Below are 26,267 nucleotides of genomic sequence, written 5' to 3' on the forward strand. Positions count from 1 at the left end.
CGGGAGGACGAGAGGAGCAGCCCATCGGAAGAAGTAAAACCTTGATTTAGCTGGCAGTCCCGGAGTGGACGATGGGCACAGCGGACCGAAGCGCGACTCAGAGACCTTGGCTTCCAGGCCCCGCCCCTATTCCCCGAGGCGCGAATCAGAGGCCTTGGGTTTCAGGCCCCGCCCCTATTCCCCGAGGCGTAGCCCCGCCCTCCCCTGGCCCCGCCCCTGCCTGTCGCCATGTTGTTCCCTCCGCACTGGGCGGGAGCAGCCGGAGTCGGGCTCGGGCAGCGCCTTTGCAGCCGCGTTCCACTGTCTGGCTTTCGTAGGTGCCCTGGCCGGGCCAGGTCGGAGTTCCCCGGCGTCCTGGGTGTGGCGGCGAGGTGAGCGGTGCGCGGACTCCCTCGGGGCTGGCTGGGGTCGGGGGCCGGGGCCCGGGCGTGCGATCGGGGTGTGAGCCCGCGGGCCGCCGGCGCCGTCTGGGTCTCCAGCGGCTGGAGTGGGCGCTCCGGGCCTGTGCGGGGCACTGGCGCCTGGGGTGGGGGCCTGCGGGTTGCCCCTGCCTCCTCCCGACTGACACAGCAGGGAAGACGGGTTCCCATTCCCACACCCCCCGGGAGGGAGGCACACACACAACCCGAGGGACACACGCGTACCCCAGCCTTTCCCCCAACCCCTTGGGGGGCACACACCCTCCACCCCCCCCAGCCCACCCAATCCAGACGGGCCCCCGAATGGCTCGCGTGGAGAAAGCCAAGGCGCTCGCACGATCTGATGTTGGCGACTTGTGACGCGCTCCCTAGGCGAGAAATTGGGAATGTGAAGCCGGGGCTGGGGCTGGAGGCGGTTTGGGGTGTTATCTGATGCAGGCTGGCTAAGGTTTCTGAATGGGGTTCCTTATTTCTTCCAGCTTAGTAGGTAAAGAGGCAAGGTGAGAATTGTGAGTGCTGCCCAAATCGCGGTGGAGGGATTGGCTTTTGTCGTTTCTAGTGATGACACATCCCGTGACCTAGGTTCTTTTGAGGAATGACTTTTTTTGTTGTTGTTGTTGCTGGTTTCCAAATTGTCACGTGGCCAGGCTTTTTATAGGCTTTCCGAACCCTGATGAAACCAATAGGCCGAATTTGATTGCTTTTTGAAAATTAAACAAAGAATTTGTAACTTGTCCGTCCTTCAGTTTCTGCCACGGTGGTAATGGAAAATTCCTAAATTGCCTGTAATCTCAAAACACCGGTTCTTGGAGCTAAACTTGTAGACGTGAAGGAAACCCACAACTCCTCAGTCTGGGACTTTTAAGAAGACTGCTCTTAGGTTCTTGGCTTGATCTCTCAGTGTCTTATTTATATTTACAAATCCGAGACAGTGGTGTGGCGGTCTGGTGCTTGCAGTATTTCTGTGTAGAAATTTTAGTCAATTCCTCCTGCTTATGCTAGCATGTTTCTGGCTTAGTGATTTATTATTCTCCAGAGTTTTGTGGTGTGGGGATATTTTTGGTTTAGCATTTGTGAGGTTCAAGTGGACCAATGGAACGAAGTAGAATAGAACATTTTCTGGCCTTGATTCCAAGCCGGGTTCTTGGAGATTAGGAAAATACGTTAGTGCTGCTCTCTCTTTTCCAACCTCTTTTTTCTTTTTCCATTTCTTTCCATTTCAGCAGCTTCTTCCATCCAGAATCCACTACTCTGGAGGCCTGAAGATAAGTTCCTTTGGTTTTCGAAGTTACATTCTAACCTCCCCTCCTTTATTAGGTAGCGCTCTGGGTGTAAATCCTGTACCTACATCATTTAGTTTAATTGTCACAGCGTTTCTGTGTTATTAGCTCCATTTTACAGATGAGGAATTTGCTGGCATATTGGAGGGTTAGGTCTGTGTCCCGCCGTCGCACAGGGCGGAGGCAGGATTCAAAGCAGGCCTGTGTGAGTTGAGAGGGGTAGTTCTCAACTGGGGGCTTTGGTGATGTCTCCAGGCATTTTGGATTCACTCCTGAGAAGGAGTGCTGCTGGCTTCTGGCGGGTAGAGGCCGGGGATGCTGCTCAGTTCCCTCCAGTGCGCAGGGCAGGCCCCGCAGCGGAGTTGTCTGGCCCCAAAATGTCACTCGTGCAGGGCCCAGAAAGCCTGCTTTACAGCAGTCTGTGTAACCTCAGAGCTCAGGTTTCAGCACGTCTGTAGTTTTTCAAATGCAACGGCCTTTTCCTATTTAGGAGAGCTCCTCATTTTAATAAAGAGCAGCAGGGAAATTTGAGAACTTGAAGAGATTTCCCTTGACTAAGAGGCATATACACTGAGTGGCCAGATTATTATGATCTCTGAACGCATAATAATCTGGCATCTGGCCACTCAGTGTGTGTGTGTGTGTGTGTGTGTGTGTGTGTGTGTGTGTGTTTAGAGGCCCAGTGCATGAATTCGTGCATGGGTGGGGTCCGGCCAGCCTGGCCAGGGGGAGGGGACATGGGCGGTTGGCCGGCCTGCCTGCTGGTCGAACTCCTGGTCGAGGGGACAATTTACGTATTAGCCTTTTATTATATAGGATAGACACTGAGTGGCCAGATTATTATGCGTTCAGAGATCATAATAATCTGGCCACTCAGTGTACATTCATTTGAAAGATGGAGTGAACAAATAATTTCTGATAACAGAATCCAATTTTTAAGGCAGAAGTGACAAAAGGAACTCGAGGAGCCATTCAGATCCATGGAAGTAGACTTAGGGAGTTTGGTTGCTGTATTATTCCAGTTGTCAACAAGCATTTTCTGAGTCGCCTGTCATGCACTGATAGGTGCTGCTGATATGAAGGGGAGCATACAGTCTAATCATAGTCATAAGATCAAGTTCTGACTTGTCCTAGAACCAAATTTATTGTGTGGGCTGCTCAAGGTCGGGGGCCAGGTGTCATTTAAACACACACACACACACACACACACACACACACACACCCCTACCCCTCCCCTAGCCCAGCTGGGAGTGGCTCAGTGATTGAGCGTGGTCCCGTGCACCAGGGAGTCGCAGGTTCAATTCCCGGTCAGCACATGCCTCACATGCCTGGGTTTCTGTGCCCAGGTTTCAGGCTCAATCCCCAGGAGGGGGTGTGCAGAAGGCAGCCCACTGATGTTTCTATGAACCAGGAGGTCATCTTTTGATTCCTAGTCAGGGCACATGCCAGGGTTGTGGGCTGGATCCCCGGTGTGGGGCGTGCAGGAGGCAGCCGATCAATGATTCTGTCTTATCGTGGATGTGTCTATCTCTCTCCCTCTCTCTCTCCCTTTCCCTTTCTCTCTGAAATCAATAAAAACATATTAAAAAAACACACACTCTAGCTGGGTGGCTCAATTGGTTGGAGAGTCATCCTGTACAACCAAAAAAGTTGCTGGTTTGGTTCCTGGTCAGGGCACATACCTAGGTTGCAGGTTCGATCCCCTGTTGGGGCATGTACTGGAGGCAACCAATTGATGTTTCTCTCTCTCTCAAAAAAAAAAAAAAAAAAAAAAAAAAAAAAAGAAAGAAAGAAATCTGTGAAAACATATCCTCTGGTGAGGATTTATTTATTTATTTATTTTAAATATATTTTATTGATTTTTTACAGAGAGGAAGAGAGAGGGATAGAGAGTTAGAAACTTCGATCAGCTGCCTCTTGCACACCCCCTACTGGGGATGTGCCCACAACCAAGGTACATGCCCTTGACCGGAATCGAACCTGGGTCCCTTCAGTCCGCAGGCAGACACGCTCTATCCACTGAGCCAAACCGGTTTCGGCTCTGGTGAGGATTTAAAAAAAAAATCAATGGGTGCATACCTACACACAGGTACCTGTATCATAGTATTTACTGTGCGAAGACTTAGGTGAAATTAGGAAAAGTAGATACACTTTTGGTAGCTTTGTAGGTTGACCACACGTGAATATTTACAAGAAACAAATTGAGTGGCCATTATAGTTGAGCATAAAATTTCTTAACTTTAGCCTCAGTAGACAATAGTCATGCATGCATTTTATCATGGAAATCAAGAAGTAAATGATGAAAATATTTTTAAATGACCTTGGCATCATTTTCTTTTGCATCTTCCAGCCGGTTTTCATCATGCCTGTCTAAGACTAGGCCCTTCAATGTATGTACTGCTTCATTCTGGCGGCAGGTGTAACTTTTAGGTGAACTCTGGGAGTGAGTGAGTGAGGAATCAAGAAGGGCTGGCTCTTATTTTAGGCTTCTGTGAAAATGTTCTTCATGCAGTGAACATGGCATCTTTTGTGGGTAGCTTTGTTTTTTGACTCATGCTCATGGACATCGTGTTCTTTGTTAATGAGTAGATTTCTCATCAGGAATTGCGTGCTGTGGGGACACTAAATTATACACCTAACGTGGATTGCTTTCATGGATCTAACAGAGGAATGTGCATTCTGTTCTTTCTGGAGGGGTTTTATTCTGGGAAGGGGAATTGGTGCAGGAAGAACATCCTTTGGCCCCTGAGGAGTCTTGCTTGATCTGTAGTTGGCTTGCTGCTCTGGCCAAATTAGGTCACCGCATTTCTTTAAAAAAAAAAGTTTTCATTGATTTTGTGAGAGGAAGGGAGAGGGAGAGAGAGAGAAACATCCACGTGAGAGAGAAACATCAGTGGGCTGCCTTCTGCACACCCCCTCCTGAGGATTGAGCCTGAAACCTGGGCACAGAAACCCAGGCATGTGAGGCATGTGCTGACCGGGAATTGAACCTGCGACTCCCTGGTGCACGGGACCACGCTCAATCAACTGAGCCACACTGGCGGGCCACATATCTTTTTATGAGGTTACATGACTAAGTAGAGACATCAGATTATTGGTTTCCAAGTAGTTCTTCCCCAGGCAATTTGTTGGTTAAATCGGCAGGAGGAAATAAGCCAAGTGGAATTGTGTGTGTGTGTGTGTGTGTGTGTGTGTGTGTGTGTGAGAGAGAGAGAGAGAGAGAGAGAGAGAGAGAGAGAGAGAGAGATTGAAATCCGTCTCACTTGAAAGCTAGCTAGGTAATAAATTTGTTAGTCAAAACCAAGGACAAGAAAATCGGGCTTGTGATTAAGCAGGTCATCAACAGAGACTATTTATGAAGGATTTTGAGTGGTGAGGGGTGTACTCACCAAATGCCTCCTGGAGCTTGGAAAGCTGTGATGCAAAGGAAAGGCCAGAATACCCGAGGGAGGAGTCATGGGAGACAGGTGTGTGGGTGGAGGAAGCCTGGCTGCCTTGCGCTGGGGAGGCGGGGCTGGAGGCAGTCCCAGGCGGTGTTGACCAGGGAGCCCGGGCCTGCCTGGGCCCCTTCCACAACCCGGAGGAGAAATCTGTTTTCCAAAGTGCATCTTGATATTGTACATGTTGTCAAGTTGAGCTCCGTGTATTTCCACATTCTGGATTATTCCATTACTTTTTTTTGTTTCTTTCTGACCGTGATGGGTCCAGGGTTTGAATGCTGCTGTTTATCATGAACGCGGAGAGGCTGATTAGTTGTAAATGAATGTAAGGAAGGTAACAGATCAGCGTGGGCTGGAGAGAGACAGCTGTATGGTTTGGAAGCAGTGTGTAAGTGGAGCAAACAGTGGAGGCTTCTCTGACCCCGGCTCATTCCATCGTGAGGAGTCTGGACACAGACTTCACTTTTGTCCCAGGCGTGATGCCTTATAAATGTAAGTTATTGTTTGACAAGGGATGGAGGAACAGTAGGGCACAACCTGAGTCATTCATCCCAGGGCCACATTCATTATCCAGGTGTGAAGGGTAGCAGAGCAGTGTAAACTGAGAAACTGAGCTGTTCAGTGTAAATTGAACTAACCGCTTAAGTTCCAAATTCTTATGCATTGTATTAGGCTTTCGGGTCCAGAGGCTAAGGTAGTTTTTAGAAGGTTAGTTTTCATAAGAGTGGTTGTGTTACCCGTGTGAGAGAAGCCTGGAAAAAACCTTAGAGAGTTCTGTTTTTAGAACTTTCTATGTAAAACTCTAATAGAAGAATGTTTAAATCAGTGGTCGGCAAACTCATCAGTCAACAGAGCCAAATAGCAACAGTACAACGATTGAAATTTCTTTGGAGAGCCAAATTTTTTAAACTTCACCTTCTTCTAACGCCACTTCTTCAAAATAGACTCGCCCAGGCCGTGGTATTTTGTGGAAGAGCCACATTCCAGGGGCCAAAGAGCTTGCATGTGGCTCGCGAGCCGCAGCTTGCCGACCATGGGTTTAAATGCTATAACAGGCTCAAAAAAGGTCGAACCTACTGGGCTATGCATGCTATGAGGTGACTGCGCTAGTCTTTGCAGCTTCGGGCTTGTGTCGTCAGAGCAGTGATTAGATGAAAATGCCTAAAAATACATACATTGTTTAGTTACAAGTCAGAACAGAAGAACTGCTTGAGATCCATGCGTTAGTAAATGCAGAGCATTCTCGAATGAGTTCCAGTCTTCTTAAATAAAACTTCATAAATAGTTGTTTTGGAGCAAACAGCTGCCACTCTCATATCCTGTTCCACAGTCATGTGAGCAGTACTTGAGTTTTTATCACACCACCCCTGGCCGACCCGATTTGCCCAGATATGATGTCATCAAAAGGAATGTGCTATGATGTAATGCTGAAACTGGGAACTCCCGTGGGTGCCGGTTTGCATGGTGTCCTGCACATGTCCACTACCCCTCTGGTTCCCTCAAGAATGTACAGCGGCCCGCCCTGCCCATTTCCCATGAAGCCTGTCCCTTGATCTCCTCTCCCTCATTGTCCATAGTGTTCCATTCCCATTTGCTGCTGCTCACACTTCCTTAGGAAATAGATCTTCTGGTGGAGAAAGGGGACTCTGGGTGCAGAGGGTGGTCATGGGGTCTCCTGCCTTTCAGAGAATTCCTGGTGCTTCCGCTGGCCTGTCTGAGTAAGTGTCAACAGTGAGTTAGGTTTCCTCATCTCTCTCTCTCTCTCTCTCGCTCTCACTCTCGCTCTCGCTCTTAAAATATATTTTTATTGATTTCAGAGAGGAAGGCCGAAGGAGAGAAAGAAACATCAATGATAAGAGATAATCATTGATCAGCTGCCTCCTGTACACTACCCACTGGGGATCGAGCCTGCAACCTGGGCATGTGCCCTGACTGGAATTGGACCCAGGACCCTTCAGTCCCCAGGCCGACGCTCTGTCTACTGAGCCAAACCAGCCAGGGCTCCTCTCTCTCTCTCTTTTTAATATATTATTGATTTCAGAGAGGCAGGGAGAGGGACAGAGAGATAGAAACATCAATGATGAGAGAGAATCATCATCAGCTGCCTCCGCACGCCCCACACTGGGGATGGAGCCTGCAACCCAGGCATGTGCCCCGATCCAGAGTCGAACCATGTCCTCCTGGTTCATAGGTCGACGCTCAATCACTGAGCCACGCCAGCCGCGCTCCTCATCTCTTTAGTTTGTCACTGGTGGACCATTTGTTTTCCATCTTCTCAATTTTGTTGCTGTCTCTCATCTCTAGTTCCCTCTTGTTGTCCTTTTAGGGTTTGTACATTTTTAGTCCTTTCTGCCATTTGATGGGAGTGAAGGTAACACATGCTTGACTTGCCCTGTTTGGTTAGACTGGGGGAAGTTGTTTACTCTCTGTGAACTTGCATTTATTGAACTATAAAACACGGGAGATAGTGTCCAACTTGCAGGTGATTTGAAGGTGCTATATGCCTACCAGATATAGTGCAACGTCAGTTCTTGAACTAAATTTGTTCCGGAAGGCTGTTCAAGAAGCAATTTGTTTGAAAACCAAATCATTTTTTTTCCCATTAGAAAGAATGCAAATGGAATTAATTCGTTCCAGATCCCCAAATAACTCCCTGTTTTAACCTTTCTTATATACAGTACATGTCTAATGTACTGTTTAATCTATAAACACACATTCTTTTCTTAAACTTATTGAACCACCCCCTCCTGGCCTTAACCAAATCACTTTTAGCACCAGCTCCAGAGGTATCTTTCAGGAGGTCAGTACACAGCATCTTCGCTTTTTCACATATTGCTGCCTCCAAAATGCTGTCCCCAGCTAACTGCTTTTCATTTATCTAAATCAACAACCGTTTTCCTACCTCTTCAGTTGCCTGTGATCATTGTTTCTTTTACACCCTTAGCGACATTAGCACCCTTTACAATTATTTATTTATTTATTAAATTTATTGGGGTGACATTGGTGAACATGAACATATAGGTTTCAGGTGTCAGTTTCTATGTTACAAGATCTGCATGTTGCACCGTGTGCCCACCACCCAAAGTCAAATCTTCTCCTGTTGCCTTATATTGGGACCCTCATGTTTCCCCACCCCCTTCCCTCTGGCAACCGCCACACTGCTGTTTGTGTTCAGTTTTATGTCCCACATACGAGTGAAATCATATGGTTCTTAGCTGTTTCTGACTGACTTATTTCACTTAGCACAGTGGTCGGCAAACTGCGGCTCTTTGGCCCCTTGAGTGTGGCTCTTCCACAAAATACCACGGCCTGGGCGAGTCTATTTGGAAGAAGTGGCGTTAGAAGTTTAAGTTTAAAAAATGTGGCTCTCAAAAGAAATTTCAATCGTTGTACTGTTGATATTTGGCTCTGTGTTTCTAATGAGTTTGCCGACCGCTGGCTTAGCATAATGTTCTCAAGGTCCATCCATGTTGCTGCAAATGGCAGTGTTTCATCCCTTCTTATACTCCATTGTGTATATGTGCCACATCTTCTCTATTCAGGCCTCTATCGCAGGGCACTTGGGTTGCTTCCATGTCTTGGTCACTGTGAATAATGGGACATTAGCACTCTTGATGGCCTCTTTATGTTTTAAAATTGTGCTAATCATCCATTTTGCCAACAAAAGCAAACACACACACACACACACACACACACACACACACACACACACACGAAAATAGTCACAGCTCGATTTCCTGAGATGTTAACAAGGTGAGGTTTAACTGTAAACTAACTCATACTGGGGCATTCTCTCCTTTGCTTGTGGCCTTTGTTTTGTCATGCTGGCGTATCAGCATGAAAGAGTTGTCAGGTCCACAACCCAGACATTTTTTTTCCATGAAAAACTGAGTAGAGAACCAAAATGTTGGAGATGGGGGACATTGGAGATTGAGGTTTGACTGTATTTGGTACACAGTGGCGGCTAATATTATTCCAGTCATAGCATTTGTTATTTGAGCAAACGACAATAGCAATAGGTAGAGAAGTGGACATGTTTCTTGTGTTGGTGAATGAAGGGGGTAAGACAGAGATTTTGGAAATGGGGGAAATAATGAGCTTGATTTTAGTTATGTTGAATTTGAACTGCCAGCAGGGTACCAGATGAATCTTCTTACTTAATAATAGACAAACATGCTAATTGGCCATACCTCCAAGACGCCCACAGCCAATCAGGAGTGAGTATGCAAATTAATCCAACAAAGATGGTGGTTAATTTGCATACGTGACCACCAAGCAGTAGGGAGGGGGGTCAGGGGGCAGGACGCTTGCGTTGTCGCCATGGCGACGATGCAGGCGTCTGCCCCACCATGGGCAGCTCTGGGCCTCTGAGCAGCGTAGGAAGGTGGAAAGGCAGTTCTGGCCAGAGCGAAAGCGGTGCCCACAGCCAGGGAAAGGAAGGCCCATTCTGGCACGACTCTTCATGCATTGGGCTTCTAGTATATTATAAAAGGGGTTGGAATTCTTGTCTGGCCCCCAAGGGGTGGGAGGTTGGAGGTGAACTTTAGTTTAGAAATCACTGGGTTTTATGTCCCAGGAAGATATGGTTTGGGAAGAGGTAAGGGCTTCAACCTTGCCATACACCAATGTTAAGAGCTTGTTAGAAAAGGGAGCCGTCTAGGTTGCTAAAAGCGAAGGGGGTGGTGAAAGCCAGAGAAGGTGGAAACTTGTCAAGGATAGTTTTATGGACCATTAAGTAGGAAGCATTTTCAAAGTCATTGCCAGGCTGTGGCTGAGTCCTGGCTAAGACTGGAAGGCCTTCTGTCTCCAGCTAGAGGTATGCTACTTTGCAAGATTCTTTCCCAGTTGAGCTTCCATTGCCTTATTTGTTTAAAAAAAAATGCTTACTTAGGGGCTTAGGATGTGGTTGTTGGCAATGCATTTTATGGTGGGGTCTTGAATTCAATGATAAAAGTTAAATTAAAACAAGCCAAAAATGATAGATTTCTTTATTTTTTTTTATTTTTTTATTAAACAGGCAAATTGAAATACATGGTACAAAAAAAGGTAAGATTATTGTAAAATGAAATGGACAGAATAAATATTCGATTTAATTTTCCATCTATGATAATTCACAATAAAAATCATAGTTTACTTTGTAAAAATCTAACAAAAAATGCCTGCATACCCTTTCAAGATTTTATGTCATGTACATCCAGACACATGGCTACATCTGAGAGAATTCACTACCAGGTGGGCCTCAGGGTCTTTTCTAGAATCATACACTTTGAAGCCCTAAGAGAAGCACTTTTCTTTTTATTTGCTTTAGGAGTGCGTATGCCGTGGGCTGTTTAGATAAAGACTAAGGAAAAGCCTTTGGACTGGCCACTGGGAGTCGTCTGGGGACTTCTGCATATATAGGAGTCGGGGGATGAAGTTGGGAGCCTATGTGTAGTGAGCAGAGTGGAGGGTTGATCAGGCACAGTCGTGAAATGGGTAGTGATTGCACAGTAAGGTTAGGCGTGGAAAGGTTTTTGTAAGTAAAGTCAGCTTCATTACCTTGGTGGGGACAAGCAGGCATCGTTGATGGAGAAGTAGGATGAAGTGAACTTTCTGGAAAGCTACCTGCAGCACTCTTACATTCTTCTCATTTTCTTTTTTAAAAATATATATTTTTATTGATTTTAGAGAGTAAGGGAGAGGGAAAGAGAGAAACATCAATGATGAGAGAGAATCACTGATCGACTGCCTCCTGCACGCCCCGCACTGGGGATCAGGCCCACAATCTGGGCATGTGCTCCAACCGGGAATGGAATGGTGACCTCCTGGTTCATAGGTCAACGCTCAACCACTCATCCAGCCTTCTCATTTTGACCTGGTGACAACTTCACTGCAGACTGGGGGCCTTTAATCTAGCAAAGTCCTATGTGCCAGACATAAAACTGTCCTCCTGAAATATATCTGCTTGGGAAATTTCCACTTCCCTTACTTAATTTCTCTAACAGCCAAGAAGTTCCACTTTGCTGTGGCTTCATCCCTCGTGGACAGTGTTTGTGTATGAACTCTTCCCTTAGTACAGTGGTCGGCAAACTCATTAGTCAAAAGAGCCAAATATCAACAGTACAACAATTGAAATTTCTTTTGAGAGCCACATTTTTTAAACTTCTTCTAATGCCACTTCTTCAAAATAGACTCGCCCAGGCCGTGGTATTTTGTGGAAGAGCCACACTCAAGGGGCCAAAGAGCCGCAGTTTGCCGACCACGGCCTTGGTAGATTTGGAAGTCCTCCAGCTCTGACACTTTTCTGCTTTAAATTAAAGACATCTGGTTTCTTATCTAATTTGAGAGGAGTCAGAACCAACATTTCCTTAAGCTATTGCAGATCATGCTTAATTTGTGTTTAGCTGCTCTAATGTATTGTTCTAACATGCATATTCAAATTTATTTCTTTTATAATGCATTCTTCCTGAAATAGCCAGTCTAATTCCCAGTACTGTATCTCTGCCTTTTGATCTGTATCTGTTCCTTTGCATTTTAATTCTGTCTCCCCAAATGAAACCTTAAACTGCTCCACTCTTTTCCTTATTGTCAAGCACTGTAAGTGCCTTTTCCTGTAAGTGTCTTAATGCAGGGAGATACATTTATGCTTGTTTCTCTTAAGGACTCATTAAGCACAACAAACATTATCGTCACTTCCAGGATTAGCAGTTTCCTGTAAGTCTGTTCACTGAACCATCACAGTTCATGGTCATAATATTAATAACATCTCATTAGTGAGGGAGAGAAGAATAGGAAACAGTGATGCCAAGTAAAGACGAAAGTGAGAGTGTCATGAGCTACACAAATGGGTCACACATAATATATGAATGATGCAGACACATATGGATCATTTCTTGAGGTCCAGAATCTTTTAAGAATCTGATGAGCCCTAGCTGGTTTGGCTCAGTGGATAGAGCGTTGGCCTGTGGACTGAAGGGTCTCAGGTTCGATTCTGGTCAAGGGCACATGCCAGGGTTGTGGGCTCGATCTCCAGTAGGGGGCATGCAAGAGGTAGCCGATCAATGACTCACTCTCATCATTGATGTTTCTCTCCCTCTCCCTTCTGAAATCAATAAAAATATATTTGAAAATAAAGAATCTGATGAAACCTTTTTTGACTCTCTCCAGAGAAAAGCTCCAGCTCACATGCTTCCATCCCTGCACTCATCCTTATTTCACATGTGATTCTAGGTGCATATCCCCCTGCAGCTCCGTCATGGACTCCCAGGTAAGCGCACTCCCTATGCACACTGTCCAATGCAGTACTCATGTAGCAATTTAAATGTAAACTAACCGAAATGAAATAAAATTAAAAATTTAAGCCCGGCTGCTATGAGGCAGTGGTTGAGCATCGACCCATGAACCAGGAGGTCAAGGTTTGATTCCCGGTCAGGGCAAATGCCTGGATTTTGGGCTTGATCCCCAGTGTGGGGTATGCAGTAGGCAGCCATTTGATGATTCTCTCTCATCATTGATGTTTCTCTCTCTCCCTCCCCCTTCCTCTCTGAAATCAGTAAAAACATTTAAAAATTCAGTTCCTCAGTTGGATCAGCCACATTTCAAGTGCTCAGTAGCCATGCATGGTTAGTAACTACCGTATCCGACAGCGCAGATATAGAATGTTCCCATCATTGCAGAAAAAGATCTGTCAGATATTGCTGCTCTACATTTTCAGGATGGTTTAAGAAGATTTAGTTCCTTAACCAAATCTCTTCTCTCCTCTTCCCCTTTGCCACTCTCTCCACGATTGTTAATGATTAGTATACCTACAGCCCTGCCTTGTTTTAAGCAAAATTATAAGTATGTATTTCCTAAAAGTTTAATGAGATGACTCATCTTCAGAAAAGAGACTTATTGAAATGAGTTCTTTAGACAGGTTGAGCTGCTCGGATGTGATAGTGTGGTTTGACTTCAGTGTTTTTCCTCTCTAGCTGTCTCTGTGAGGTGATGCTCAGTGATCGACTAGGATCATTTATTTCATCTGGCACGTTGTGCCTCCATGTTGATCTATTCCTATGGTACTTTTGCCTAATTCCTTTTCCCTGGCCCACCTCTTGCGGTAGAGATCGACTTAATTACTTCGTTGACTTGCTTCTTGCTTATACATTTCAGCAAGGCAACCAGGAAGACCAGAAACAAAAGAGTGGAATGGCTGCCACACACCTACATTAAGATGCTATAAGGAAACAAAGATGGCTCCAGTAAAAATGGAAATAATTTAGAGATTATCCATGCCTTTATTTCCTTGGTTAGTTTCTTTGAGCCTCAGTTTCTCAAGCTATGAAATGAAATAAATGATATGCCTTTAACTAGGACATTTAGGGTGAATGCAAAAGGTATGTGTATTTTTTTGGGAAAAAATTGTTTCTAAATTTAAACCAAGAGTGATAAATTCAACTTAAGTGTTTGGAAATGAGAACTGGTCAAGGGGTCACAGAGTATGTGCTTCAAACTCTGAAATTTTGAGAAAAGCAGTGTACAGACCCAGCCTACTCTCCCTTTGGCTGCTTGTTAGAGGAATGTTGTTTTGTTGCAACCTTGTACTTTTTGCAGTCAGTAATACTAATTTTAAAGTGGTTTTCTCATTAGACTTGCAAGTAAGAATCAATTTTTTTTGTCCTTTCCCATGCATTTTAATGGACCTCAAAAGTAAAATGGGGGAAGAACTGATTGACTGGAGAAACAACTGTAAGTACAGAAAGTACAAATAGAAAAAGAAGACTAGCCCTAGCCAGTTTGGGTCAGTGGATAGAGCATCAGCCAGTGGACTGCAGGGTTCTGGGTTCGATTCCGGTCAAAGGCGCATACTTTGGTTGCAGGCTCTGGCCCTGGTTGGGGCTTGTGTGGGAGGCAACCAATTGATGTGTCTCTCACATTGATGTTTCTCTCTCTGTCTCCTCCCTTCCACACTCTCTCTCAAAATCAATGGAAAAATATCCTCTGGTGAGGATTAATAAAACAAAACAAAAGAAAAATAAGGATAGAATAATAACAAGAATAAAGGAGGAAGTAATTACTTTGGTCTCAGTTTTAACACTTCTTTGGTACCTCACCATATGTAAAGTTTTGTATATGATGTTGCAGAAAAAAAAAGGGCAAATGAATGGTGGCATTAGGTGTTGTGTGTCTCTCCCAGGGAGTTGGACAGACTCAGACACAACAGACTGTTTAGAGCCTAAGTGAGTGAGAGCTTCGATAGAGGTGGAAAGGATTAGAGGGAAGAGAAAGATTAGGCAGGGGAGGCATAGAAGGTTTCTTGGATGAAGGATCTGAACTAGGCCTTTGGATGACTGGAATATTCATAGCCGTCCAGGTATAGGGAGGGGCCTCCCAGGCCAAGATAAGGGCCTGAGCAAAGGCTGGACAGTAAATACCTGTGATAGGTTTGGGGATGGTGACTTGTAGGGTTATAATCAGGACAGGCTTGTAAGCGAGTTTGGATAGCTCTTTGAATGCCATGTTCAAAATCCTGTATAATAAAAATAATAAAGAAATAAGTGGGTTTAGTTTGGAGACAGTTAGATCCATGACCAATAAAAATGTCCACCTTTAATTAAACATTCCTGTTAAGAGATTTATATTCTCCATGCCTCGGTCTGAATCCCTCTTGGTCTGTTGTGGTCTCTGGTTTTGGGAACCAGCAACGGGTTGGAGAAGGCCAGAGAAAAGGGTGCTACTGATGAACTACCCATAAGCAAGTGATAGTGCAAGATAAAAGTCCACAGTGGAAGAGTTGGAAAATCCTATCTAATAATAGACAAATATGCAAATTGACCATACCTCTGATACACCCACAAGCCACGCCCACCATCCAATCAGAGCGAGTATGCAAATTAACCCAAACGAAGATGGCTACAGCCACAGAGAGCAAGGTTTCCCAGGTAACAGAGGAAGCCAAGCTTTCTGCCAGCCGTTGCAGGCCTAAGCCTCCACTCAAGCTACAAAGTTTCAATTATAGAAGGTAAACAAATTCAAACAAATGGCGGCAGAATGGAGCTTGAGAGAGCAGGCCAGGGTTGCCGCTGACAACAGGGGAAGCAAAGCTTTCAGCACACCCTGGCCGGGCCTACCCGCTTAAGGCAACAAAGTTTCAATTATAACCCCAACACAAATGGCTGCTGGCCTCGGAGGGAGCCTCAGGCTTGGCTCTGCTCCAGGCTACAAAGTTTCAGTTGTAGAAGGAAAATAAATTCCAGATACCAGGGCCTCCACTTGGGTTGCCAGGGGGCGTGGCCCGCCTGCAAACCACCACAGGCCCCTCGCTCAGGCTGCCCCACGCCCCAAGGGAACCCCACCCTGATCTGGGACACCCTTCAGGGCAAACCAGCTGGCCCCCACCCATGTACCAGGCCTCTATCCTATCTAATAAAGAGTACTATGCAGATTGATCATCACTTCAACACACAATATAGCTGCCCCCATGTGGTCAAAGATCCTACCCCCATGTGGACACAAGATGGCCAGCAGGAGAGGGCAGTTGGGAGGTACCTGGCCTGCAAGGGAGGGCAGTTGGAGGTGATCAACCCTGCAGGAGAGGGCAGTTAGGGGTAACCAGACTGGCAGAGGAGGGAAGTTGGGGGCAAACAGGCTGGCAGCAGAGTGGTTAGGGGGTGATCAGGCTTGCAGGCAGAAGTGGTTAGGGGCAATCAGGAAGGCAGGCAGGCAAGCAGTTGGGAGCCAGCAGTCCTGGATTGTGAGATGGATGTCCGACTGCCCAAGGATCGGGCCTAAACGGGCAGTCGGACATCCCTTGAGGGGTCCCATATTGGAGAGGGTACAGGCTGGGCTGAGGGACAACGCCCCTCCGTGCATGAATTTCGTGCACCGGGCCTCTAGTAGTGGTATAAAAAGGAAAGTGTTGACATACAGTGCTGTCTTTTTATCTTTAGTTTTGAGGTATCTGCTTCCCTTTGAGATTAGTGTGTGCCGTATACGTGTGTTGGCGCTAGCACATGGTATTGTAATCCTAAAATAGTATCGGTTGTGCTTATAACTGGTTTATTTAAAAGGACACTGCTGCAGGGACAAGGAGATTGTTTGTGGCTCTGTAAATCTAATTTTAGGGTCTTGTTGCTTGTGGGGCGCGGCTACAGTGTTTGGACAGGTTCAAGCCTTGGACTGACGAGAGGGCACAGTCCTCTCATGGGCACGTGCAAGTCCCAGCTTGGAGGGCAGAGCCCTCCCAGCACAGTGATAGCCAACAGCTGTAGTTGTAAGCTTGAACCTATGGTCCGAACACATGGCCCCATGTGCCTAAGTGATACAGGCTGCAAGGAAACAGAGCTTGATCAGGTGCATGTAATTGAGTAGGATCAAAACCCACGAGAATGTTGTAAACATCTTGACCACGCCCTTACTTTGCCTCCTGGTATCTGGCTACAAAATAAAGACTCGGCTCTCAGGAAGCAGTGTCCCACTGAGACCCAGCTTTCCTTCTCTTGTCTGTCTTTTCTAAGCCTTTCAGCCGCCCCCACTCAGGGTCACTGAACCTGGCTGAGCTGGCGTGGCACATAAGGCGCCCTGGGGCTGCCTATGCCATGGCCGTGCCGGCTCCCCACAGTTGCTAATAAGACCTTAGGCTGTATGTGTATATCTCTATCTATCTATCTATCTATCTATCTATCTATCTATCTATCATCTTCTTTATATAATTCACCATAAAATTCATCCTTCTAATATGTACAGTACAGTGGTTTTTAGTATAATCACAAAGTTGAGCAACTATCACCACTCTCTAATTCCAGAATATCTTCACCCTCCCACAAAAGATACCCTGTAGTCCATTAGCAGTCACTGCTCAGTTACCTCTCCCCTCATTCCCTGAAACCACAGATCTATTTTCTATCTATGGATTTGCCTGTTCTGAACATTTCATATCAATGGAATCATACCATATGTGGCCTTTTGTGTCTGGCTTCTTTCACTGAGCATAATGTATTTGGGGTTTATCCATTCATCAGTTGATGGACATTTGGGTTGTTTCTGCTTTATGGCTGTTAGGAATAATGCTGCTATAAATGTACACGTACAAGTATTTATGTGGATGCATGTCTTAATTTCTCTTAGGTATATGCCTAAGAGAGGAATTGCTGGGTCGTATGGTAACTGTGTTTAACTTTTTTGTTTGTTTGTTTTTGTTAATCCTCACCCAAGGATATTTGTCCATTAATTTTTAGGGAGACGGAAAGAGAGAGGGAAAGAGAGAGAAACATCCATGTGAGAGAAACACATTGATTGGTTGCCTCCTGCACGAGCCCTGACCAGGCCAGGGAGGAGCCTGCAACTAAGGTATGTGTCCTTGACCGGAATCAAACCCGGGACCCTTTGGTCTGCAGGCCAACGCTCTATCCACTGAGCCAAACTGGCTAGGGCTGTGTTTAACTTTTTGAGGAACCACTAGGCTGTTATTCATTATCATTGCACCAGTTTACATTCCCATCAGCAGTGTATGAGGGTTACAGTTTCTCCACAGCCTCTTCAACACTTGTTAAGGTCTGTCTGTTTTACTCTAGCTGTCCTAGTGGGTATGAAGTTTTCATTTGCATTTCTCCACTGGCTATTGATGTTGACCATTTTCACTTATTTTTAAGTTGGGCTATTTTTTTAAATTGGCGACTTGTAAGAGTTCTTTATATATTCTGGGTACAAGTCCCTTATCACATATTTGGTTTCCAAATATTTTCTCCCATTCTGTTTGTTGTCTTTTCACTTTCTTGATAGTGTCCTTTTAAGCACAAAAGTTTTAATTTTGATGAAGTTTAGTTTACTTTTTGTTTTGTTGCTTGTAATCTTGGTGTCATATTGAGTTATTTTCAAAGCAGAGTTATAGAAAAATTTTGGGAGCAATTGTCCTTGAGGTATGGTGGATAGCAGTATTTAAGGAAAATTTCAAAGATTATTTCCATTTCACTTAATTGCAGCATTCAGTCAAGCTAGACTGTAAGTGAAAATGAAGCTTTTGATTCATTTTTATATACTTTTGATATTTAAAAAAAGTATGACTTTGCAACCAAATCACTATTTTCAAGATTGAACTCAGTATTGATTATTCTATGTTTTCTTGCAGACTTTAATATAAATCTGTAAGCCTTTTTAGAGTGTGATCACCGTGTGCCTAGTATTTGGGTGTATCGCTTGGCAATATACTTCTACAGTTCTGTGTCTGCAGTTAGGCATTTAGGTCATTTCCAGAAATCCTTCCTTGGCAGCTAAGGCCCTGCCTGCTCCAGGCCTCTCCCCCCAGTCCCATCCGCAGAGAACTCTCCTCTCTCTGGACTCCAGGTGCTCAGGCCTACCTTGGACTCGCCCAGTACATGCCAGCCTGCGTTGGCAGGGCCTTGGCCTGGGCTGGTCCCTCTCCCTGGTTCCTGGCTCCCTCCTCTCTCCTCAGTTTTCTCCTGCTGAGCTTAGCTTGTGGTCAAACCCACTTGCCCTGGGTCAAGTCCACCTGTAGTGGAAGCTGACCTTGGTGAGGCTGTGTTCTCAGAGCAGCGTGCGGCTGAAGTGATCACTGAGACATTGCTTTGGAACAGCCCACGCTGGACACCGGTGTATAGTCTGTCACTGGCACTGTTGGCACAGCCAGTTTTCCTCTGGCGCTGGGAGTTGCCACTTTTTCTTTAACCGAGTGGCAGGTGAAACAGCTGGCCGTGTTACAGAGTCACGGTGTATGAAATGGACGGCCCCCTGATGGCTGGAATCACACACAGCTCCAAGCTACTCCTGAGATGCTCACACAGGGGGCCTGGGTCTGCCTGAGGGAGCCGAAGGTTTACACGTCGCATCTCTCACCAGGGCAGACGCTGCACTGTTTGAGTGGTTCCTTGGTTTTTGGTTGAGTGCAAATAGTTGTATTCTATACCAAGTCCAGATTCTCGTTTGCAGGACTTTCCACAGTTGGATTTGTGTGGTTTGTCATCTTCCCCAACCTCCAGCTCCTTGAGACTGGGTGTCGCTTACATCCTCAGCATCAGGCACACAGTAGGCAGTCCCTATGTGCTTGTTGAAAAACTACTTTCCCACCCACTCCGCCAAATGCTAGGCTTCTGGGGCGGTGCTTTCGAGCTCTGCAAACACTTGCTTGACATTTCGTGTAAGACACGTTTAAGCTACTGAAACTAATAAAACTCCGGCACACTCAGATGTGCTTTATACTACATGGCAATGGTTTGCGACTGCTAGTTCTGTCGAGTGAACTTGGTTTTGAGCAGATCTTGAAATAAAGTGAGCAGTTGAAAGACTCTTACCATTGCAACTGCGATTTTTCATTATACCCACGGCAGCAACAGGAAAACCCTCAGACTTAAGTGCAAGGCAGCTGAGCCTCCTGGGTTAAGTGCTGGGGTGTAGAGCAGCCTGCCACATTCTTACCTCATTTCTACACCTTTTGCTAGCTGTGTGACCTTGACCAAGGTCTGTAAGCTCTCTGAGTCAGTGTCCTCATTGCAGTCTAGGGATAGAGACTTGTGAGGAGTGAATGCAGTGAAGCAGAATAAGGGCTAACAGAGTTGGCGTTGTTGCTATTAGTCATACCTCACTCTGTTGCACTTTGAAGATGTTGCAGTTTTTTTTTTTGCAAATTGAAGGTTTGTGGCAACCACTAGCAAAAAGATGATGACTCACGGAAGGCTCAGAAAATAGTTAGCAATAAAGTATTTTTAACTTAAGGTATATACATTGATTTTTTATTTTTTTAAGAAAAATATTTTTATTGACTTCAGAGAGGAAGGGAGAGGGAAAGAGATAGAAACATCAGTGATGAGAGGGAATCATTGATTGGCTGCCTCCTGCACGCCCCCTATGGGGGATCAAGCCTGCAACCCGGGCATGTGCCCTTAACTGGAATCGGACCCGGGACCCTTCAGTCCTCAGGCTGATGCTCTATCCACTGAGCCAAACCAGCTAGGGCTGTACATTGTTGTTTGTTTTTTTTTAGATATATGCTATTGCATACTTAATAGACTATAGTATAGTGTAAACCTAACTTATATGCACTGGGAAAACAAAAAAATTCATGTGGCGTGATCTGTTGTGATATTTGCTTTATTGCTGTGGTCTGGAACCGAACCCCCAATATCTCTGAGGTATGCCTGTATTATACTATTGTATCCTTAACTCTGAAATGTCAAGGTTTTGAAGAGTCACTTTTTTCATCGATTGAATTTATAAGTTAAGGACTACTATATGTAAGTCCCACACAAATCCCTTCGCTTTAAGGGGGGTAGGGGGTTTGAAACCATTGGTTTATACAGAGAATGGCTTGAAACCATTGGTTTAGACAGAGTACCTTAGCACAGCTCCGCATTCGTCACTGGGAAACCTTCACGTTGAATTTGATCTTTAAGGCTAGGATCCTTTGGCTTCCTATTGTCTGCCTGTATAATTCTCTCACTCTTCTGCCCATAACTTACTGAAAGTGCACTGGAGAAATGGCCGTCACAGAAGCCTTTCTGTGATACTGCCAGTAAAGACTTCTTATGTTCCTTCCGCAGAAACTTCCTGCATTCCTGTGAGGAGCCTGGTGCAGTGGTGAATCGCTTTCCCCCTGTTGTCCACGTCTAAGTGAATTTTCCCAAGAGTCTGAGAGGTAGGTACTGATGTCACATTGTCCGGTGAGCTTCAGGGTGTCTAGCTTGCCAGTTGGTCTGCGTTGGCCTTTGACACCAGGAACCAGTTCTCCTCCCAGGTTTTCACCTTGGCCTTGGCTGCCCAGAAAGAAGCTTCACAGCACTCCTTGCTGCCTTAGACTGACCTTTCCTGTGTCCCATTGGGGCTCCTTCCTCGCGTGGCCCTTTTTTCCTGGTTTATATTACTTTTATGTTATTCTCTGGAATATGGTTATTCTAAGCTACTCAAAATTTGGGCAACTGTTGAAAAATGAATGGTATATTTTACATTTATTTCATTTTAACAACGTTTTATAGCTGCCCGAGTGTGAAACTTAAAGAAGCAGTGTTAGCAGGTGAAAGACTTCTACAATGGTTAAGGTGTAGTATTTAATTCTAGGACAGTGGTCGGCAGACTCCTTAGTCAACAGAGCCAAATATCAGCAGTACAACGATTGAAATTTCTTTTGAGAGCCAAATTTTTTAAACTTCAACTTCTTCTAACGCCACTTCTTCAAAATAGACTCGCCCAGGCCGTGGTATTTTGTTGAAGAGCCACACTCAAGGGGCCAAAGAGCCCCATGTGGCTCGCGAGCCGCCGTTTGCCGACCACGGTTCTAGGACTTTTTTTTTGCTGAGAAAGGTCCTGGGCAGCTTTCAGGTGTGATTTTCCTTTTCAATTAAGAATTTAGCTGCTACTAGAAGTCAAGTATTTCTTTTCACATTTTAATTCTTGTGTTTACTCGTACAATTATGAAAAAAACTGTACATTGCTAAGCTGAGCTTTCTAATGTTTTTTTTTGCAGATAATGATGATGCTTGAACTGAACAACTAAGGTGAGATTTATGACCTAGGTAGTATGCTTTTCTTATGCAGATTTCCTTACAGACTTTAGCTGAATGGCTAAAGTTTTATTTTAACTTTGGTGAAGATTGTTGTCTTTGGGCAATCATTCCAAACTGTGGATTATGAAAGACTTGACATTACATTTTAAGGTAAGTTCTGACAATAACATGGCAGGATACAGTATTCATTCAGCTTAAACTAAAGAAGTTTCAAAGGATTTTACTGTTTATTTAGAAAAGGAAACATTTTTAATATCTGTAAGTTGATTATGGTTATGTTAATGTATAGATTCCTTGAATCTACTTTTTGTTAGATATCATTGGGAAATGAGATGGTTTATACAATTACCTATATCACCATGTATGTTTATATACAACGCTACAGTTAGAATTAGAGAGATGTGTGTGTTATTAGTTGCTTTAGCAAACGCCAACATACTCCCAAATAGTATATCTGGGAGGCCCCAAAAATTACGGATGGGTAATGTAAACATTGTACCCTATTGCCTGGTGTGTGGGTCTAGCATTCCCCACATTTGTTTCATCAGAATAATGGCACAAACTAGGAAATCCCACGTTATTACGAAAAAAGAACTGTCGGCATGTCCTGATAAAATTATAAATGACAAGTCCCAAGGAACTTCTAAGACTTTAATTTTGTACATGTATACAGCCAGTCATCTGAGTGAGGTTGTTAGGTTGCATAATCTGGGTTATAATTTGATGTAGAGATTCTAACAATCAGTGCTGAGCAAGAAAACTTTGTGTCGGGTAAGGCAGTTAGAGACCTATTCAAATACTGGGGTAAATGATAGACTACAATTACGCCCATCTGTTCCACCCTCCTAACACAACTGGGGACTTTTGTGTTCACATAGCTTAAACGTGTGAAAGGAACAACCTTGGGACGGGAGCTGCTGGGGAAGGTATTCAGTGTTGATGACCATGCCAAGTGGTTCTGAGGGCCCAGCGGTTGGTTAGCAGTGTGGTAGGTGAAGCGGGGTGGGATCACCATCAGAAGGAACAGTGTGTGCCAAGCTGGGCAAGTGGAATTGAATTTCAGTTCCATCTGACTGCTTTTCCAAAGGACTGAAGCCGAGAATGGGGAGCAGGGCCAAGTGTCTTGCCTTAGAAGTTGGACTCAGACTTGAATCTGTGGAGAACTGCTGAAGAATGTTAAGGAGGGGTATTCGACAGATACTTTCCCGAAATCAGAATATTTGGTGTGCTTTTGCGGTTTTGTTTCTTTTTTTTTTTCTGGAAGTTGAAGTTGTTTAAGCAAGACTGCAAAGATTTAAACAAAGGAACCGATTTAGCACATCTTTACATATGCCAGGGAAGTAAGGCTTGAGAATGTTTGAATTTCCTCTTTAACATTCATTTAGTCTGGGCGTTGGGCAGAGTGATCCATTGGCAGTCAAAAGTCTCCAAGAGGGCCCGGCTGGCGTGGTTCAGTGGTTGAATGCTGACCTATGAACCAGGAGGTCACAGTTCAATTCCTGGTTGGGGCACATGCCCGGGTTGCAGGCTCAATCCCAAATGTGGGGCATGCAGGAGGCAGCTGATCCATGATTCACTCTCATCATTGATGTTTCTGTCTCTCCCTCCCTCCCTCTCTGAAATCAATAAAAAATAAAAAAAGTCTCCAAGAGGTCTGTACCTTGATTGCCTCAGACTTTTGTTGGCCAATTTAAATTGTATTAATTATAGCAGTAATTACTATAGGAGTAATTTAAAAGAGCCAGTTGGAGTTAGGGACAAGTTGCTACAGCTTTTACCAGAATAGTATGTAGCTGGAAATACAGAATTCTTGCACGTTATAGGAAGTGTTCAGTTACATTACCCTGGGTCACATTTGCATATAAATAGGAGTTAGCCAGATAACGTTTACTGCAGTGATTTTGCAAATTCATCCTAGTAATTTCACAATTATTGTTCATGTGTTAATTATCTTCCCATTGAGGGATTCCCAATATCTCCTCTCATGTTACATTTCCATTTTTATTCTAGAGCTGTGCTGTCCATTATAGCTGTTGGCTCTCTAAATATGGTTATTCAAATTAGTTCAAAATAAATACAGTTTAAAATTCATTTCCTCACTCCCCCCAACCATATGCCAAGTGCTCAGTAGCTTACCTGTGGCGAGTGGCTGCCATATGGGACGCCGCAGATGGAGACATCTCCACCGCTGCAGAAGGTTCTTAGTGCTACTCTAAAGGTTGTCTTCTTTTACACATTTTAATATACTAACAGCCACTTAATAAAATACTTCCAGATGAAGTGATAGAGTGTGATTCAAAATAACTGGGGAGAAGGGAGAATGGGGACTTACGGAGGAAGTAGGATTTGCCATAAGTTGATAATTGGTGAAGTTAGGTTTAGGGTCCATTGGGTATCATTATATTATTCTCCTTTAGAAATTTTGTGTATGTTTGAAATTTTCCATAATAAAGAATTAGAAGTTTAAACAGGAACAGCACTTAGAGGCAGCCATCTATAAATGAGCATCTGAAATCCCACCCTGACTGGCTGGTGCCTGTGGTGTAGGAGGGTTTTTAATCCTGCCCCAGGGCTTCCCCTAAGGGGGTACACAGAGCGCCTTGTTTTTATTTAAGGGTTACTTCACTCCCCCTCGAAACACACAAGTAGCAGCACTGGCTCGCGCTACTTGTGGGCAGAATGAGTCTTGTGGGTAGAATGTGCTAGATTACATTATGTTTAAAATTCCATTGCTGCTGACGTTAATTTTGGCAGACTCAAAAGTAGTGTTCCCGATGAAGAGAATAGAGTTCATTTACTCAGCGGTTGGCTTATTTTTGTTCCCTGCCAAATCAGTCAGCTTCTGTGTCTGGTTTCCTGGTTACCAGCTCCTGTGGTGATAGCACTGGAAGAAGCAGGTTGTCATGGAGAAAACCACAGGCAGGAGAGCAAAGCCGTTGGTGAGCAGTGTTTGTCACGGTGTCACCAAAGGGCTGTTTGAGGTTGTCACCCAGACTTGCCTACTTCAGTCTCCTACTACATCTCTAACAAATGGTGGCCGGGCTTATTGAGAGTAGAGAGAAATGGTTGAGAGCAAGGTGTTTGGGGTCACACTTGGCCTTGAGTGCCAGCTTCAGTCAGCTGAGACCCAAGGAAGGGCAAGACTGGGCCCTCGCCAGCTGTCCCAGGGAGTAATGGCAGGGTAGTGCCTGGCGCATGGGTGAGTGCTTTGCAAATGGCAGCTCTTCCTGTTAGGTATTCTCTGTGCAGAAAGGAATTGGGCCTCTGCGTTTATTTCCCTTAAACGCTGATATTTCTAGAATCGTGTAGAGCAGTGTACAGGTCTGAAGGGATGTAATGGTACCTTCTTATTTTACAGGGTTCTGAAGTCAGAGATCTTGAGACTAATAATGGCAGGAAAATCATCACTTTTTAAAGTAATTCTCCTTGGAGATGGTGGAGTTGGGAAGAGTTCTCTCATGAACAGATATGTGACTAATAAGTTTGATACCCAGCTCTTCCATACCATAGGTGTGGAATTTTTAAATAAAGAGCTGGAGGTAGATGGACACTTTGTGACCATGCAGATCTGGGACACGGCCGGTCAGGAGAGATTCCGAAGCCTGAGGACGCCCTTTTACAGAGGTTCTGACTGTTGCCTGCTCACTTTCAGTGTCGATGATTCTCAAAGCTTCCAGAACTTGAGTAACTGGAAGAAAGAATTCATATATTACGCTGATGTTAAAGAGCCCGAAAGCTTTCCTTTTGTCATTTTGGGGAACAAGATCGACATAAACGAACGGCAGGTGTCTGCAGAAGAAGCCCAAGCCTGGTGCAGGGACAACGGCGACTACCCTTACTTCGAAACAAGTGCAAAAGATGCCACCAACGTGGCAGCGGCCTTTGAGGAAGCAGTTCGAAGAGTGCTTGCCACCGAGGATAGGTCGGATCACTTGATTCAGACAGACACCGTCAGTCTGCACCGGAAGCCCAAGCCCAGCTCCTCTTGCTGTTGATCCTGATGAGAGAGGTTTAACCAACTCACACACACACACACACGAATAAACATGGGGAGAGGAGAACTAGCATTTGCAGCAATAGATCATATACTCATAAAATTAAACTAACCATATTGCTGCTCCATACGTGGGTGGGAGAAGGGACACATTCACTCAGAAGAATCTTATTTACTCAGTAATGGCATCTTACATTTATAAGTTGTAACGGTTGTCTAATAACATTTAATTTAAATATGTAAGTTACAGAGCTAATAAATGAGATGACCAAGACTTTGACTTTGTGATTAAAACAAAACACTTGAATATTCTAGAAATTGTTCTTTTCCTGGGAAAATGGAGAACGACTTTTTATATATGTATATTTTTATGTAATTAGCATCTATTCCTGGTTCAGGGGGAAATTTCCTACGGCAATAATGTTAGTTATTAAAGATTAAAATTGAGTGCATCTGTGCTGCAGTGATTTATTTCTATATTCTCTTTAAAATTATTGAAGTGTTCACATTTTCATTCTACATAATGGAATTGATCTCTTGATCTCCCCAGTAATCGCTCGTCATTTGTGCGCCACACGTTCGCTACCCCCTCAACCCCAGAAGCCAACTTGATCATTATTCTTAGAAGAAATGTGAAGGATTATACTTTGTATGAGGGTAAGAGA

At 44.7% G+C, this 26,267-nt stretch overlaps 1 protein-coding gene across 5 annotated transcripts; it reads left to right on the plus strand.

Annotated features, from left to right (window-relative positions):
- The first annotated feature begins 228 nt into the window (after window positions 1-228).
- On the plus strand, window positions 229-26,049 carry RAB9A (RAB9A, member RAS oncogene family). 5 transcript variants are annotated; one of them, XM_028130274.2, is made up of 5 exons: window positions 229-371; window positions 12,286-12,385; window positions 20,649-20,743; window positions 21,569-21,599; window positions 24,967-26,049. In XM_028130274.2, the coding sequence occupies exon 5, from the start codon at window positions 24,998-25,000 to the stop codon at window positions 25,601-25,603; it is 606 nt and encodes a 201-aa protein (XP_027986075.1). In that variant the 5' UTR covers window positions 229-371; window positions 12,286-12,385; window positions 20,649-20,743; window positions 21,569-21,599; window positions 24,967-24,997; the 3' UTR covers window positions 25,604-26,049. The 5 variants fall into 5 exon arrangements, with proteins under 5 accessions (XP_027986075.1, XP_027986076.1, XP_027986074.1 ...); XM_028130275.2 differs by having other exon boundaries at window positions 12,349-12,385; XM_028130273.2 differs by lacking the exon at window positions 12,286-12,385.
- Window positions 26,050-26,267: the final 218 nt, after the last annotated feature.

This window comes from Eptesicus fuscus, chromosome 1 (genome assembly GCF_027574615.1).
Source record: "Eptesicus fuscus isolate TK198812 chromosome 1, DD_ASM_mEF_20220401, whole genome shotgun sequence".
Taxonomy (NCBI): Eukaryota; Metazoa; Chordata; class Mammalia; order Chiroptera; family Vespertilionidae; genus Eptesicus; species Eptesicus fuscus.

Coding starts and splice junctions, on each gene's coding strand:
- RAB9A (XM_028130274.2), top strand. CDS start 24,998: ATGGCAGGAAAATCATCACTTTTTAAAGTAATTCTCCTTGGAGATGGT.